Raw genomic sequence first — 17,840 nt, 5'->3', positions numbered from 1 at the left:
CTCGCTGGCTGGATCTTGATTGGAAAGCCACAGTTAAAAGAGCAGTCTACTGCTGGCACTGATCCTCTGCACTTTGCATGCCAGGTATTTTTTTTACCAAGTTAACAGAAACAACACCACCAAAGAAAAGAGGGTTCAGTCTACGTCGATGACATTTCACTAAACCACAGATAGCTAGCTAATTTCACTAAAGTCCGGAAGAATAGACAGGGAGCCTTCCCGTCTGCTTGGTATTTATCTCAAGTGCAGAACAGTATATCTAGAACAAAGCACTTGATTTGATAAAGACAAAAGTCCCCCATAGTTCCTTGGAGCAGGGGGCATTATGCCATGTCGATACATTTCAGGTCACTAGTGGTCAGAGACATGGAGGGTTAATCCCAGGCTGAGGTTCAGGGTCGGAGAGCAGCGCGGGCTCTCTCTAGGATCTCTGTCTGTATCAGAGGGTAGTCTGGGTGCTCTGTGAGGACCTGAGGGGGAACAGGCAGGTCAGGTAAAACACTCTCTCACTACACTGATCCTTAATCAATCATCCTCATCCTCTAAACTAAACTACACCAAGTCCTTTCCAATATTTCCAGTAGTGATAGCCTGGTACCAGATCTGTTAGTGCTGTCTTGCAGATCTGGGACCAGGCTACAGTAGTAATATCATCCACAGTACAGACCTTGTGACAAACCTCTATGGTCTCGTTGTACTGCTTGAACTTCAGGTAGTTGAAGGCCAGTCTGAAACCTGAACGGAAGAAGCAGAAGGGACACAACCATTAACATTACAGACCTTAAACCTTTAAAAAGGTGCACTATGCTGACATCACTTCTCCATTTCCTGGTTGCAAAAATGATAATAGTTCACCTAATTTCAGTTTGTGACAAAACAAGCAAGTATAGTCCAGATTATCATCTAAACTGCTGTGAAACATATTTTCCGTAACCAAAAATAATGTATTTTCAGCTGTTTGAAGTCGATGTACAAAAACAAAAGTAAGAATGGGAAGCATAGAAATAGCACGCATAGAACATATCTACAGATTATTAGAATGGCTTTCAATGAGAATGACAGATCTATAACACAAAGAACAGATCTACAGATTATTAGAATGGCTTTCAATGAGAATGACAGATCTATAACACATAGAACAGATCTACAGATTATTAGACTGGCTTTCAATGAGAATGACAGATCTATAACACAAAGAACAGATCTACAGATAATTAGAATGGCTTTCAATGAGAATGACAGATCTATAACACATAGAACAGATCTACAGATAATTAGAATGGCTTTCAATGAGAATGACAGATCTATAACACATAGAACAGATCTACAGATTATTAGAATGGCTTTCAATGAGAATGACAGATCTATAACACATAGAACAGATCTACAGATTATTAGACTGGCTTTCAATGAGAATGACAGATCTATAACACATAGAACAGATCTACAGATTATTAGACTGGCTTTCAATGTGAATGACAGATCTATGACGTAAATGTCTATGTGAATTTGGTCGGGTCGCCCAAAAAGTGAGAAAATGCAGCTTTAAGGGTGTCCACATACTCACCCACGCTGGGGTTGACTCTGTTAGTGTAGAGCCAGGCTTGATCGTAGAACACTGATGCATCATGGTACGAATGTTCCTTCTCCCTGATGTAGCCCATGTACTCATACGCTCTGCTGCATGACTACAAACACATACATTACATACTCACTACTACACTACTGTCTACACTAATACACACTACTGTCTACACTAATACACACTACTGTCTACACTAATACACACTACTGTACACACGAATACACACTACTGTCTACACTAATACACACTACTGTCTACACTAATACACACTACTGTCTACACTAATACACACTACTGTACACACGAATACACACTACTGTCTACACTAATACACACTACTGTCTACACTAATACACACTACTGTACACACAAATACACACTACTGTCTACACTAATACACACTACTGTCTACACTAATACACACTACTGTCTACATGAATACACACTACTGTCTACACAAATACACACTACTGTCTACACTAATACACACTACTGTCTACACTAATACAAACTAATACACACTACTGTCTACACTAATACACACTACTGTCTACACTAATACACACTATTGTCTACACTAATACATACTACTGTCTACACTAATACACACTATTGTCTACACTAATACACACTACTGTCTACACTAATACACACTATTGTCTACACTAATACACACTACTGTCTACACTAATACACACTATTGTCTACACTAATATACACTACTGTCTACACTAATACACACTATTGTCTACACTAATACACACTATTGTCTACACTAATACACACTCCCGTTTACACTAATACACACTCCCGTTTACACTAATACACACTAATAGCATACAGCTCATCCTACACTGACACCTCAGACTCTGCTGGCTGTGTGTGTGTGTGTGTGTGTGTGTACCTGGTTGTATTTAATACAACGTTGCAGTAGATCACAGGCGATATCATACTTCCCAGACTTGATGTAAACATCAGCCAGCAGCAACCAGGCTGTCTCCAGGTCCTCTGACAGCTCCCAGCTCCACTCCACCTGTACAATAACCATATATAATACTGGAGTCCTCCAGGGCTCTGTTCTAGGCCCTCTGGAGTCCTCCAGGGCTCTGTTCTAGGCCCTCTGGAGTCCTCCAGGGCTCTGTTCTAGGCCCTCTGGAGTCCTCCAGGGCTCTGTTCTAGGCCCTCTGGAGTCCTCCAGGGCTCTGTTCTAGGCCCTCTGGAGTCCTCCAGGGCTCTGTTCTAGGCCCTCTGGAGTCCTACAGGGGCTCTGTTCTAGGTCCTCTGGAGTCCTCCAGGGCTCGGTTTTCGGCCCTCTGGAGTCCTCCAGGGCTCGGTTCTAGGTCCTCTGGAGTCCTCCAGGGGCTCTGTTCTAGGTCCTCTGGAGTCCTACAGGGGCTCTGTTCTAGGCCCTCTCCTCTGACTATCTCTGAGTGTCTGCTAAGCTACAGGACCAACATGTAAATCTACAAGAGTCCTAGTAAAAAAAGTCTACCTTGGTGAGCCTCTTGAGCTGGTTCCTGGCCCGAGGAGTTTGTTTTAGTAGCATGAAGGCCTGGCCCATCGCCAGCAAGTAGGGAACATTGTTCACCTGAGGAGAAGAAGGTACAGGAGAAGGAGGTGGTGAAGGTACAGGAGGTGGTGAAGGTACAGGAGGAGGAGATGAAGGAGGGGGAGGAGAAAGAGGAAACCCTACCTGAGTAGAGGCCAGCTCAGTGAAGGGGGTCCTACCTGAGTAGAGGCCAGCTCCGTGAAGGGGGTCCTAACCGAGTAGAGGCCAGCTCAGTGAAGGGCGTCCTACCTGAGTAGAAACCAGCTCAGTGAAGGGGGTCCTACCTGAGTAGAGTCCAGCTCAGTGAAGGGGGTCCTACCTGAGTAGAGACCATCTCAGTGAAGGGGGTCCTACCTGAGTAAAGGCCAGCTCAGTGAAGGAGGTCCTACCTGAGTAGAGGCCAGCTCAGTGAAGGCCTGCAGGGCTCTCTGGATGTGTTTGGGGTCTCTGGTGGCCATGAGGCAGAGGTTGACCAGCAAGGTGATTCTGTCTGACCGCTGACCTCCTGATAACCCATGACGTGGGCGGAACTCCTTCACCAGGTTCTGAGCCGTGGCCACGCCCACCTGCTCCCTGTGCTCAGCCCCGCCCAGCTGGCTCATACTGACCAATCAGAGAGGAGAACAGACGTAAACATTTTATATCATGTATTATTATAAATAGCTGAAGTATCTCAATCAGGAACAATCAAACTAGGCAACATGGTATAGGATGTATACAATCCTAATGTCCTCTGTCCCAGACTGTCCACATTGGAGGAGACAACATCAACTCAAATGTTATTTGTCACATGCGCCGAATACGACAGGTGTAGACATTACAGTGAAATGCTTACTGACAAGCCATTAACCTCTCTGGGATATGTGGGACATTAGCGTCGCAAAAGCCAGGGGAAATTCAAATACATTTCTATAAAAATCCAACTTTCATTAAATCACACATGCAAAATAGCAAATTAAAGCTACACTTGTGAATCCAGCCAACATGTCAGATTTCAAAAAGGCTTTTCCGCGAAAGCAAACAAAGCTATTATCTGAGGATAGCACCTCCGTAAACAAAGAGAGAAACCATATTTCAACCCTGGAAGCGCGACACAAAACGCAGAAATAAAAATATAATTCATGCCTTACCTTTGACGAGCATCTTTTGTTGGCACTCCAATATGTCCCATAAACATCACAAATGGTCCTTTTGTTCGATTAATTCCGTCGATATATATCCAAAATGTCAATGTATTTGTTGCGTTTGATTCAGAAAAACACAGGTTCCAACTTGCTCAACATGACTACAAAATATCTCAAAAGTTACCTGTAAACTTTAACAAAACATTTCAAACTACTTTTGTAATACAACTTTAGGTATTTTTTTGCGTAAATAATCGCTAAAATTGAAGAACGGATGATCTGTGCTCAATACAGGAGGAAAACAAACTGTAGCATGCTTTCTGGTCACGCGCCTCTATCTAACAGTACACATCAAGTGACCCTTGTTCAAGATGGCCGTACTTCTTTATTACAAAGGAAAAACATCAACCAATTTCTAAAGACTGTTGACATCCAGTGGAAGCGATAGGAACTGCAAGAAGGTCCCTTAGAAATCTGGATTCCCAATGAAATCCAATGAAAAACGAGTGACCTCAAACAAATATATATCTGAATGGTTTGTCCTCTGGGTTCTAAATAAGTTCTGTTATTCTCACAGACATGATTCAGTTTTAGAAACTTCAGAGTGTTTTCTATCCAAATCTACTAATAATATGCATATCTATGTTCTGGGGCTGAAAAGCAGGCAGTTGAATTTGGGCTTGCATTTCATCCGGACGTGAAAATACTGCCCGTCACCAAGAAGTGTGGAGACTATATACAGGGGGTACCGGTACAGAGTCAATGTGGAGGCTATATACAGGGGGTACCGGTACAGAGTCAATGTGGAGGCTATATACAGGGGGTACCGGTACAGAGTGAATGTGGAGGTTATATACAGGGGGTACCGGTACAGAGTCAATGTGGAGGCTATATACAGGGGGTACCGGTACAGAGTCAATGTGGAGGCTATATACAGGGGGTACCGGTACAGAGTCAATGTGGAGGCTATATACAGGGGGTACCGGTACAGAGTGAATGTGGAGGTTATATACAGGGGGTACCGGTACAGAGTGAATGTGGAGGCTATATACAGGGGGTACCGGTACAGAGTCAATGTGGAGACTATATACAGGGGGTACCGGTACAGAGTCAATGTGGAGGCTATATACAGGGGGTACCGGTACAGAGTCAATGTGGAGGCTATATACAGGGGGTACCGGTACAGAGTCAATGTGGAGGCTATATACAGGGGGTACCGGTACAGAGTGAATGTGGAGGTTATATACAGGGGGTACCGGTACAGAGTGAATGTGGAGGCTATATACAGGGGGTACCGGTACAGAGTCAATGTGGAGGCTATATACAGGGGGTACCGGTGCAGAGTGAATGTGGAGGCTATATACAGGGGGTACCGGTACAGAGTCAATGTGGAGGCTATATACAGGGGGTGCCGGTACAGAGTCAATGTGGAGGCTATATACAGGGGGTACCGGTACAGAGTCAATGTGGAGGCTATATACAGGGGGTACCAGTACAGAGTCAATGTGGAGGCTATATACAGGGGGTACCGGTACAGAGTCAATGTGGAGGCTATATACAGGGGGTACCGGTACAGAGTCAATGTGGAGGCTATATACAGGGGGTACCGGTACAGAGTCAATGTGGAGGCTATATACAGGGGGTACCGGTACAGAGTCAATGTGGAGGCTATATACAGGGGGTACCGGTACAGAGTCAATGTGGAGGCTATATACAGGGGGTACCGGTACAGAGTCAATGTGGAGGCTATATACAGGGGGTACCGGTACAGAGTCAATGTGGAGGCTATATACAGGGGGTACCGGTACAGAGTCAATGTGGAGGCTATATACAGGGGGTACCGGTACAGAGTCAATGTGGAGGCTATATACAGGGGGTACCGGTACAGAGTCAATGTGGAGGCTATATACAGGGGGTACCGGTACAGAGTCAATGTGGAGGCTATATACAGGGGGTACCGGTACAGAGTCAATGTGGAGACTATATACAGGGGGTACCGGTACAGAGTCAATGTGGAGGCTATATACAGGGGGTACCGGTACAGAGTCAATGTGGAGGCTATATACAGGGGGTACCGGTACAGAGTCAATGTGGAGGCTATATACAGGGGGTACCGGTACAGAGTGAATGTGGAGGTTATATACAGGGGGTACCGGTACAGAGTGAATGTGGAGGCTATATACAGGGGGTACCGGTACAGAGTCAATGTGGAGACTATATACAGGGGGTACCGGTACAGAGTCAATGTGGAGGCTATATACAGGGGGTACCGGTACAGAGTCAATGTTGAGGCTATATACAGGGGGTACCGGTACAGAGTCAATGTGGAGGCTATATACAGGGGGTACCGGTACAGAGTGAATGTGGAGGTTATATACAGGGGGTACCGGTACAGAGTGAATGTGGAGGCTATATACAGGGGGTACCGGTACAGAGTCAATGTGGAGGCTATATACAGGGGGTACCGGTGCAGAGTGAATGTGGAGGCTATATACAGGGGGTACCGGTACAGAGTCAATGTGGAGGCTATATACAGGGGGGTACCGGTACAGAGTCTATGTGCGGGGGCACCGGATAGACGAGGTAATTGAGGTAATGTGTACATGTGGGTAGAGTTATTAAAGTGACTTACGCATTGATAATAACAGAAAAGCAGCAGCGTAAAAGAGGAGGGGGGGGGGGGTCAATGCAAATAGTCCGGGTCCATTTGATTGGTGATGTACTGGGCCTTAAGCACTACCCTCTGGCCGAGCAGTTGCCATACCAGGCAGTGATGCAATCACTCGATGGTGCAGCTGTAGAACCTTTTGAAGATCTGAGGACCCCTGACAAATCTTTTCAGACTCGTGAGGGGGAATAGGTTTTGTCATGCCCTCTTCATGACTGTCTTGGTGTGCTTGGACCATGTCAGTTTGTTGGTGATGTTGACACCAAGGAACTTGAAGTGCTCAACCTGCTCCACTGCAGCCCCGTCGATGAGAATGGGGGCGTGCTCGGTCCTCCTTTTCCTGTAGTCCATAATCATCTCCTGAGTCTTCATCACGTTGAGGGAGAGGTTGTCCGGACTCCACACTGCCAGGTCTCTGACCTCCTTCCTATATGCGGTCTCGTCGATGTTGGTGATCAGGCGTACGTACCACTGTTGTGTCATCTGCAAACTTTATATTGGAGTCGTGCCTGGCCGTGCAGTCGTGGGTGAACAGGGAGTACAGGACGGGACTGAGCACGCATCCCTGAGGGGTCCCCGTGGTGAGGATCAGCATGGCGGATGTGTTGTCAACTATCACCTGGGGGAGGCCCGTCAGGAAGTCCAGGATCCAGAGGGAGGTGTTGAGTCCCAGGGTCCTTCTTAGCTTAGTGATGAGCTTTGAGGGCACTATGGTGTTGAACGCTGAGCTGTGGTCAATGAATAGCATTCTCATATTGGTGTTCCTTTTGTCCAGGTGGGAAAGGGCAGTGTGGAGAGCAATAGAGATTGCATCATCTGTGGATCTGTTGGGGCAGTATGCAAATTAGAGTAGGTCTAGGGTTTCTGGGATAATGGTGTTGATGTGAGCCATGACCAGCCTTTCAAAGCACTTCATGGCTACGGACGTGCTACGTGTCAGTAGTCATTTAAGCAGGTTACCTTTGTGTTCTTGTGCACAAGGACTATGGTGGTCTGCTTGAAACATGTTGGTATTAAAGACTCAGACAGTGAGAGGTTGAAACTGTCAGTGAAGACACTTAATAGTTGGTCAGCGAATGCTCGGAGCACACGTCCTGGTGATCCGTCTGGCCCTGCGGTCTTGTGAATGTTGACCTGTTTAAAAGGTATTACTCACGTCGGCTGCGGAGTGTGTGATCACACAGTCGTCTAGAATAGCAGATGCTCTCATGCACGTTTCAGTGTTACTTGCCTCGAAGCGAGCATAGAAGTGATTTAGCTCGTCTGGTAGGCTTGTGTCACTGGGCAGCTCGTGGCTGTGCTTCCCTTTTGTAGTCTGTAATCGTTTGCAGGCCCTGCCACATCTGACGAGCGTTGGAGCCGATGCAGTACGATTCAATCTTAGTCCTGTATTGGTGCTTTGCCTGTTTGATGGTTCGTCTGAGGGTGTAGCGGGATTTCTTAAAAGCGTCTGGGTTAGAGTCCTGCTCCTTGAAGGCAGCAGCTCTGCCCTTTAGCTCAGTGCGGATGTTGCCTGTAATCCATGGTTTCTGGTTGGGGTATGTACGTACAGTCACTGTGGGGACGATGTCATTGACGCACTTATTGGTGAAGCCAGTGACTGATGTGGTGTACTCCTCAATGCCATAGGAAGAATCCTGGAACATATTCCAGTCTGTGCTAGAAAAACAGTCCTGTAGTTTAGCATCTGCTTCATCTGACTACTTTTTTCTCTGGTGCTTCCAGATTTATTTTTTGCTTGTAAGCAGGAATCAGGAGGGTAGAATTATGGTCAGATTTGCCAAATGGAGGGAGGGGGAGAGCTTTGTACGCATCTCTGTGTGTGGAGTAAATGTGGTCTAGAGTTTTTCTACTCTGGTTGCACATTTAACATGCTGGTAGAAATGAGGTCAAACGGAAGAAAGTTCCCCCCCATTAAAGTCCCCAGCCACTAGGTGAGCATTTTCCTGTTTGCTTATGGCGGTATACATTCGTGTGTGGTGCCTTCAGAAATACTCCTTGACTACATGTTGTTGTGTTACAGCCTGAGTTCAAAATTGATGAAATATGTTTTTTCTCATCCATCTACACACGATAGCTTATATTGAGAAAGTGAAAACATGTTTTTAGAAGTTTTTCTTGGCCATTCATGTTTTTAAAAATGTTTGAAAATTGATTGAAAATGAAATACAGAAATGTCTAATTTACCATAAGTACTTATACCCCTGAATCAATACATGTTAGAATCATCTTTGGCAGTGATTAGAGTTGTGAGTCTTTCTGGGTAAGTCTCTAAGAGCTTTGCACACCTGGATTGTGCAACATTTTCCCCATTATTGTTGTCAAAATTATTCAAGATCTGTCAAATGTGTTGATTATTGATAGACAGCCATTTTAAGGTCTTGCCATAGATTTTCAAGTAGATTTAAGTCCAAACTGTAACTCGGCCACTCAGGAACATTCACTGTCATCTTGGTAAACAACTCCAGTTTAGATTTGGCCTTGTGTTTAAGGTTATTGCCCTGCTGAAAGGTGAATTCATCTCCCAGTGTCTGATGGAAAGCAGGATTTTGCCCAGGTTTACCTCAATTCCATTAATTTTTTACCCTGGAAAACTCCCCAGTTCTTAACAATTACAAGCATACCCATAACATGATGCAGCCACCACTATGCTTGAAAATATGGAGAGTAGTACTCAGTAATGGGTTGTGTTGGATTTGCTCCAGACATAACACTTTGTATTTAGGGGAAAAAGTTAATTGCTTTGCCACATTTCTTTCAGTATGACTTTACTGCCTTGTTGCAAACACAAGACATGTTTTGGAATATTTTTTATTCTGTACATGCTTCCTTCTTTTCTCTCTGTCAGTTAGGTTAGTATTGTGGAGTAATTTGTGTAGGCCAGTGAAAAAATAATCTCAATTTAATCCATTTTAAATTGAATCTGTAAAAGTCAAGGGGTGTGCATACTTTCTACGGGCATATCATGATCCTCCCTAGAAGGGAGTACCCCTAGTACCCCCTGGAGTACCCCTAGAAGCCCAGCCGTACCCCCTGCCGTACCCCTAGAAGCCCAGTCGTACCCCAAGAAGCCCTGCCGTAACCCTAGAAGCCCGGCCGTACCCCTAGTACCCCCTGCCGTACCCCTAGAAGCTCAGCCGTACCCCTAGAAGCCCTGCCGTACCCCTAGAAGCCCAGTTGTACCCCAAGAAGCCCTGCCGTACCCCTAGAAGCCCGGCCGTACCCCTAGTACCCCCTGCCGTACCCCTAGAAGCCCAGCCGTACCCCTAGAAGCCCAGCCGTACCCCTAGAAGCCTAGCCGTACCCCTAGAAGCCCTGCCGTACCTCCACTCCTCCTGTGGTGTCTCAAACACCTCCCCTCCGATGACCTCGTTGTCTGGGTTGAGACAGATGCGGATCATGAGCTCCATAGCCTGATCTCCCCACTCGTTGTCCCGCCGGGCCTTGTTCAGATGGAACAGAGCCTCACTCACCCTGTACACATGCCTGGAGGGAGGAGAGTTCGAGTTATCTTTGAACCATATCTTATTGTCTGCCAGTGGTTCTATACAGCTAGAGACTAGACACATGCTATAGACCTAGAGACTAGACACTCACTAAACAGCTAGTTCTATACAGCTAGAGACTAGACACATGCTATAGACCTAGAGACTAGACACTCACTAAACAGCTAGTTCTATAGAGCTAGAGACTAGACACGTAATATACAGCTAGTTGTATACAGCTAGAGACTAGACACTCACTATACAGCTAGTTCTATACAGCTAGAGCCTAGACACGTACTATACAGCTAGTTCTATACAGCTAGAGCCTAGACACGTAATATACAGCTTCTCCACCTGCATTGCTTGCTGTTTGGGGTTTTAGGCTGGGTTTCTGTACAGCACTTTGAGATATCAGCTGATGTACGAAGGGCTATATAAATAAATTTGATTTGATTTGATTTGAGTTTTATAAAGCTAGAGACTACACTTACTATAAGGCTAGAGACTAGACACTCACTATACAGCTAGTTCTATACAGCTAGAGACTAGACACTCACCAGTAGTAAAGGTCTTTACAGTAGTTGTTGTATTAGACACTCACCAGTAGTAAAGGTCTTTACAGTAGTTGTTGTATTAGACACTCACCAGTAGTAAAGGTCTTTACAGTAGTTGTTGTATTAGACACTCACCAGTAGTAAAGGTCTTTACAGTAGTTGTTGTATTAGACACTCACCAGTAGTAAAGGTCTTTACAGTAGTTGTTGTATTAGACACTCACCAGTAGTAAAGGTCTTTACAGTAGTTGTTGTATTAGACACTCACCAGTAGTAAAGGTCTTTACAGTTGTTGTATTAGACACTCACCAGTAGTTAAGCTCTTTACAGTAGTTGTAATAGACACTCACCAGTAGTAAAGGTCTTTACAGTAGTTGTATTAGACACTCACCAGTAGTAAAGGTCTTTACAGTAGTTGTTGTATTAGACACTCACCAGTTGTAAAGGTCTTTACAGTAGTTGTATTAGACACTCACCAGTAGTAAAGGCCTTTACAGTAGTTGTATTAGACACTCACCAGTTGTAAAGGTCTTTACAGTAGTTGTATTAGACACTCACCAGTTGTAAAGGTCTTTACAGTAGTTGTATTAGACACTCACCAGTTGTAAAGGTCTTTACAGTAGTTGTTGTATTAGACACTCACCAGTTGTAAAGGTCTTTACAGTAGTTGTATTAGACACTCACCAGTTGTAAAGGTCTTTACAGTAGTTGTATTAGACACTCACCAGTAGTAAAGTCCTTTACAGTAGTTGTATCCAGGCTCAGTGGTAGCTCCGTGGTTGTGGTGCTCACAGGCTTGAAACAGAGCCAGGGCGTCATCCAATCTGGCTGACCGTCTCAGCACCTGGATGCACTTGGCCAGGAACACGTAGTTATCTATGGGACAGTAACAACACCATTACACAGCAGTATACAATATATGCTGCTATACACTGAATTCAACGTCTAGATCCCTCAACTCTGGAACAGGACGCAAAGGGGCCTGATTTAGACCTGGGACACCTGGTGGGTGACTCCTCTCTAATCGGGGCCTGATTTAGACCTGGGACACCAGGTGGGTGATTCCTCTCTCATCAGGGCCTGATTTAGACCTGGGCCACCAGGTGTGTGATTCCCCTCTCATCAGGGACTGATTTAGACCTGGGACACCAGGTGGGTTATTCCTCTCGAATCAGGGCCTGATTTAGACCTGGGACACCAGGTAGGTGATTCCTCTCTAATCAGGGCCTGATTTAGACCTGGGCCACCAGGTGCGTGATTCCCCTCTAATCAGGGCCTGATTTAGACCTGGGACACCTGGTGGGTGATTCCGCTCTAATCGGGGCCTGATTTAGACCTGGGACACCAGGTGGGTTATTCCTCTCTAATCAGGGACTGATTTAGACCTGGGACACCAGGTGGGTGATTCCTCTCTAATCAGGGACTGATTTAGGCCTGGGACACCAGGTGGGTTATTCCTCTCGAATCAGGGCCTGATTTAGACCTGGGACACCAGGTAGGTGATTCCTCTCTAATCAGGGACTGATTTAGACCTGGGCCACCAGGTGCATGATTCCCCTCTCATCAGGGACTGATTTAGACCTGGGACACCAGGTGGGTTATTCCTCTCTAATCAGGGACTGATTTAGACCTGGGACACCAGGTGGGTGATTCCTCTCTAATCAGGGACTGATTTAGACCTGGGACACCAGGTGGGTGATTCCTCTCTCATCAGGGCCTGATTTAGACCTGGGCCACCAGGTGTGTGATTCCCCTCTCATCAGGGACTGATTTAGATCTGGGACACCAGGTGGGTTATTCCCCTCGAATCAGGGCCTGATTTAGACCTGGGACACCAGGTGGGTGATTCCTCTCTAATCAGGGCCTGATTTAGACCTAGGCCACCAGGTGCGTGATTCCCCTCTCATCAGGGACTGATTTAGACCTGGGACACCAGGTGGGTGATTTCTCTCTAATCAAGGACTGATTTAGACCTGGGACACCAGGTGGGTGATTCCTCTCTAATCAGGGCCTGATTTAGACCTGGGACACCAGGTGGGTGATTCCTCTCTAATCAGGGCCTGATTTAGACCTGGGACACCAGGTGGGTGATTCCTCTCTAATCAGGGCCTGATTTAGACCTGGGACACCAGGTGGGTGATTCCTCTCTAATCAGGGCCTGATTTAGACCTGGGATACCAGGTGGGTGCAAATAATTATCAGGTAGAACAGAAAACCAGCTGTAATCTGGACCTCGTAGGGTCAGATTTTAATACCCCTGGGTACATGGGTAAGATACACAGACAGAATCCAAATAAAGTCCAAATAAACATGAGACCCAGTAACAGTAGTCTGTTTAAAATATAACATGTTCCTGGGCATCATGTACCTGGGCATCTGTCCATCAGTCCAAGGAATATCTCCACAGACTCATCAAACTTCTCCTCCTTCAACTTGATATCTCCGTACACCTTCAGGCAGACACAGGAACATGATGCTTATGTCAACCTTCCCAGTGTACTCTAGCACGTATAATGTACAAAGAGGAGAGAGGACTAAACCATTGTGGCCTCTGGGGGATATTAAAAAGAGGAGAGAGGACTAAACCATTGCAGCGTCAGGGGGGTGTTATATAGAGGAGAGAGGACTAAACCATTATGGCCTGTGGGGGATGTTATATCGAGGAGAGAGGACTAAACCAATGCAGCGTCAGGGGGGTGTTATATAGAGGAGAGAGGACTAAACCATTATGGTCTGTGGGGGATGTTATATAGAGGAGAGAGGACTATAAACCATTGTGGCATCAGGGGGGTGTTATATAGAGGACTGGATCTTTATATTTCCCACTTGGATCCTGTTTCAGTAATAATGCAATCAGGCCTTGTTGTTGAGTGTCTGATAATCTACTGTTTATATAAGAGTGGATAAAACACGCTAATAACGTCTTCTGAGTACGTCAAAAAAAAGTTCAGTAGACCTCCACTGGTATATCTCCACTGGTAGACCTCCACTGGTATATCTCCACTGGTAGACCTCCACTGGTAGACCTCCACTGGTATATCTCCACTGGTAGACCTCCACTGGTATATCTCCACTGGTAGACCTCCACTGGTAGATCTCCACTGGTAGATCTCCACTGGTAGACCTCCACTGGTAGACCTCCACTGGTAGACCTCCACTGGTAGATCTCCACTGGTAGATCTCCACTGGTAGACCTCCACTGGTAGACCTCCACTGGTAGATCTCCACTGGTAGATCTCCACTGGTAGACCTCCACTGGTATATCTCCACTGGTATATCTCAACTGGTATACCTCCACTGGTAGACCTCCACTGGTAGACCTCCACTGGTAGACCTCCACTGGTATATCTCCACTGGTATATCTCCACTGGTAGACCTCCACTGGTAGACCTCCACTGGTATATCTACACTGGTATATCTCCACTGGTAGACCTCCACTGGTAGCTCTCCACTGGTAGATCTCCACTGGTATACCTCCACTGGTATACCTCCACTGGTATATCTCCACTGGTAGATCTCCACTGTTAGACCTCCACTGGTATACCTCCACTGATAGACCTACACTGGTATACCTCCACTGGTAGTTCTCCACTGGTATACCTCCACTGGTATACCTCCACTGGTAGATCTCCACTGTTAGACCTCCACTGGTATACCTCCACTGGTAGATCTCCACTGGTATATCTCCACTGGTATACCTCCACTGGTATACCTCCACTGGTAGTTCTCCACTGGTATACCTCCACTGGTATACCTCCACTGGTAGACCTCCACTGGTAGATCTCCACTGTTAGACCTCCACTGGTATACCTCCACTGATAGACCTACACTGGTATACCTCCACTGGTAGTTCTCCACTGGTATACCTCCACTGGTATACCTCCACTGGTAGTTCTCCACTGGTATACCTCCACTGGTATACCTCCACTGGTAGATCTCCACTGGTATATCTCCACTGGTAGATCTCCACTGTTAGACCTCCACTGGTAGATCTCCACTGTTAGACCTCCACTGGTATACCTCCACTGGTAGATCTCCACTGGTATATCTCCACTGGTAGATCTCCACTGTTAGACCTCCACTGGTAGATCTCCACTGTTAGACCTCCACTAGTATACCTCCACTGGTAGATCTCCACTGGTATATCTCCACTGGTAGATCTCCACTGTTAGACCTCCACTGGTAGATCTCCACTGGTATACCTCCACTGATAGACCTCCACTGGTATACCTCCACTGGTAGTTCTCCACTGGTATACCTCCACTGGTAGTTCTCCACTGGTAGACCTCCACTGGTAGACCTCCACTGGTAGATCTCCACTGGTATACCTCCACTGGTAGATCTCCACTGGTATATCTCCACTGGTAGATCTCCACTGTTAGACCTCCACTGGTAGATCTCCACTGTTAGACCTCCACTGGTATACCTCCACTGATAGACCTACACTGGTATACCTCCACTGGTAGATCTCCACTGGTATACCTCCACTGGTATACCTCCACTGGTAGATCTCCACTGGTATATCTCCACTGGTAGATCTCCACTGTTAGACCTCCACTGGTATACCATCCATCCCTGGAGTTTTCCCAGCCTTAAATGTTTTAATTGTATCTAGAAGTTCCTCCTCTGTAATTCACCGGAGTCTTTCTGTACAGATGTCAATATTACCTTGGATAGAGGTAATGGAGGAGACAAACAAAAACACTTAAAGTACTTTGCTTCCTCTTTCAGAATATCATTTGGTGACTCCGTATTTTGTAACAAGTTTGAGTAAATTGTTTTTGGTAGCATTTCTATGTTGAAGTATTTTTCCACAAATTCCAAACTGTTGCCACAAAGTTGGAAGCACAGAATCGTCTAGAACGTCATTGTGTGCTGTAGCTTTAGGATGTCCCTTCCCTGGAACTAAGGGGCCTGAACCATGAAAAACAGACCCAGACCATTATTCCTCCTCTACCAAACTTTACAGTTGGCACTCTGCATTTGGGCAGATAGCGTTCTCCTGGCATCCGCCAACCCAGATTCGTACGTTGAAATGAGTTTCCACTGCTCCAGAGTACAATGGAGGCAAACTTTACACCACTCCAGCTGACGCTTGGCATTGTGCATGGAGATCTTAGGCTGCTCGGCCATGGAAACCCATTTCATGAAGCTCCCAATGAACAGTTATTGTGCTGATTTGCTTCCAGAGGCAGTTTGTAAACTCTGCAGTGAGTGTTGCAACCGAAGAACGACAATGATAACGCGCTACAGCACTCGGCGGTTCCATTCTGTGAGCTGGTGTGGCCTACCACTTCGCGGCTGAGCCGTTGTTGCTCCTAGACGTTTCCACTTCACAATAACAGCACTTACAGTTGACCGGGGCATCTATAGCAGGGCAGAAATTTGACGAACTGACTTATTGGAAAGGTGGCATCCCATGACGGTGCCACGTTTGAAGTCACTGAGCTCTTCAGTAAGGCCATTCTACTGCCAATGTTTGTCTATGGAGATTGCATGGCTGTGTGCTCAATTGTATACACCTGTCAGCAACGGGTGTGGCTGAAATATCTGAATCCACTAATTTGAACGGGGTGTCCGCATACTTTTGCATATATAGTGTATATAGAGGCGAGAGGATTGTACCATTGTGGCGTCAGGGTGGAGGGCATCCTTCGCCAGCACCTCTTCAACCTGCATCAGGGCTTCGTCCGTCTTCCCATTCTCCAGGTAAAACTGGGCTAACTCCAGACGGATCTGAGAGGGGAGCATAGATCAGATCTACAGAATATAGATACAGTTGAAGATATAGATCAGATCTCCAGAATATAGATACAGTTGAAGATATAGATCAGATCTACAGAATATAGAAACAGTTGAAGATATAGATCAGATCTCCAGAATATAGATACAGTTGAAGATATAGATCAGATCTACAGAATATAGAAACAGTTGAAGATATAGATCAGATCTACAGAATATAGATACAGTTGAAGATATAGATCAGATCTCCAGAATATAGATACAGTTGAAGTCGGAAGTTTACATCCACTTAGGTTGGAGTCATTAAAACTCATTTTTCAACCACTCCACAACTTTCTTGTTAACAAACTATAGTTTTGGCAAGTCGGTTAGGACATCTCCTTTGTGCAAGACACAAGTCATTTTTCCAACAATTGTTTACAGACAGATTATTTCACTTATAATTCACTGTATCACAATTCCAGTGGGTCAGAGGTTTACATACACTAAGTTGACTGTGCCTTTAAACTTTAAATTCCAGAAAATGATGTCATGGATTTAAAAGCTTCTGATAGGCTAATTGATGTCATTTGAGTCAATTGGAGGTGTACCTGTGGATGTATTTCAAGGCCTACCTTCAAACTCAGTGCCTCTTTGCTTGACATCATGGGAGATTCAAAAGAAATCAGCCAAGACCTAAAAAAAGTCTGGTTCATCCTTGGGAGCAATTGCCAAATGCCTGAAGGAACCACGTTCATCTGTACAAACAATAGTACGCAAGTATAAACACCATGGGACCACGCAGCCGTTATACCGATCAGGAAGGAGATGCATTCTGTCTCCTAGAGATGAACGTACTTTGGTGCAAAAAGTGCAAATCAATCCCAGAACAACAGCAAAGGACCTTGTGAAGATGTTGGAGGAAACAGGTACAAAAGTATCTATATCCACAGTAAAATGAGTCCTATATCTACATAACCTGAAAAGCTGCTCCGCAAGTAAGAAACCACTGCTCCAAAATTGCCATAAAAAAGCCAGACTACGGTTTGCAACTGCACATGGGGACAAAGATCATGCTTTTTGGAGAAATGTCCTCTGGTCTGATCAAACAAAAATAGAACTGTTTGGCCGTAATGACCATCATTATGTTTGGAG

At 45.6% G+C, this 17,840-nt stretch overlaps 1 protein-coding gene across 2 annotated transcripts in view; it reads right to left on the bottom strand.

Moving 5' to 3' along the window:
• Positions 1–221: 221 nt before the first annotated feature.
• Positions 222–17,840, bottom strand: part of LOC109883664 (tetratricopeptide repeat protein 21B) — a 61,679-nt gene continuing 44,060 nt past the window's right edge. For both annotated transcript variants that reach the window (XM_031836455.1, XM_031836456.1), the window contains 10 exons: positions 16,590–16,700; positions 13,333–13,414; positions 11,690–11,840; positions 10,251–10,412; positions 3,524–3,737; positions 3,078–3,173; positions 2,490–2,618; positions 1,568–1,688; positions 668–735; positions 222–470 (listed from right to left, as the gene is read on the bottom strand). In XM_031836455.1, coding sequence (XP_031692315.1) covers positions 393–470; positions 668–735; positions 1,568–1,688; positions 2,490–2,618; positions 3,078–3,173; positions 3,524–3,737; positions 10,251–10,412; positions 11,690–11,840; positions 13,333–13,414; positions 16,590–16,700 — 1,212 coding nt within the window. In that variant the 3' untranslated portion in view covers positions 222–392. The remainder of the gene's footprint in view (positions 471–667; positions 736–1,567; positions 1,689–2,489; positions 2,619–3,077; positions 3,174–3,523; positions 3,738–10,250; positions 10,413–11,689; positions 11,841–13,332; positions 13,415–16,589; positions 16,701–17,840) is intronic.

The sequence above is a fragment of the Oncorhynchus kisutch genome, linkage group LG11 (assembly GCF_002021735.2).
Source record: "Oncorhynchus kisutch isolate 150728-3 linkage group LG11, Okis_V2, whole genome shotgun sequence".
NCBI classification, from domain to species: domain Eukaryota; kingdom Metazoa; phylum Chordata; class Actinopteri; order Salmoniformes; family Salmonidae; genus Oncorhynchus; species Oncorhynchus kisutch.
The sequence above is the reverse complement of the archived record's forward strand: the minus strand, read 5'-3'. Positions and strand labels throughout refer to the sequence as shown.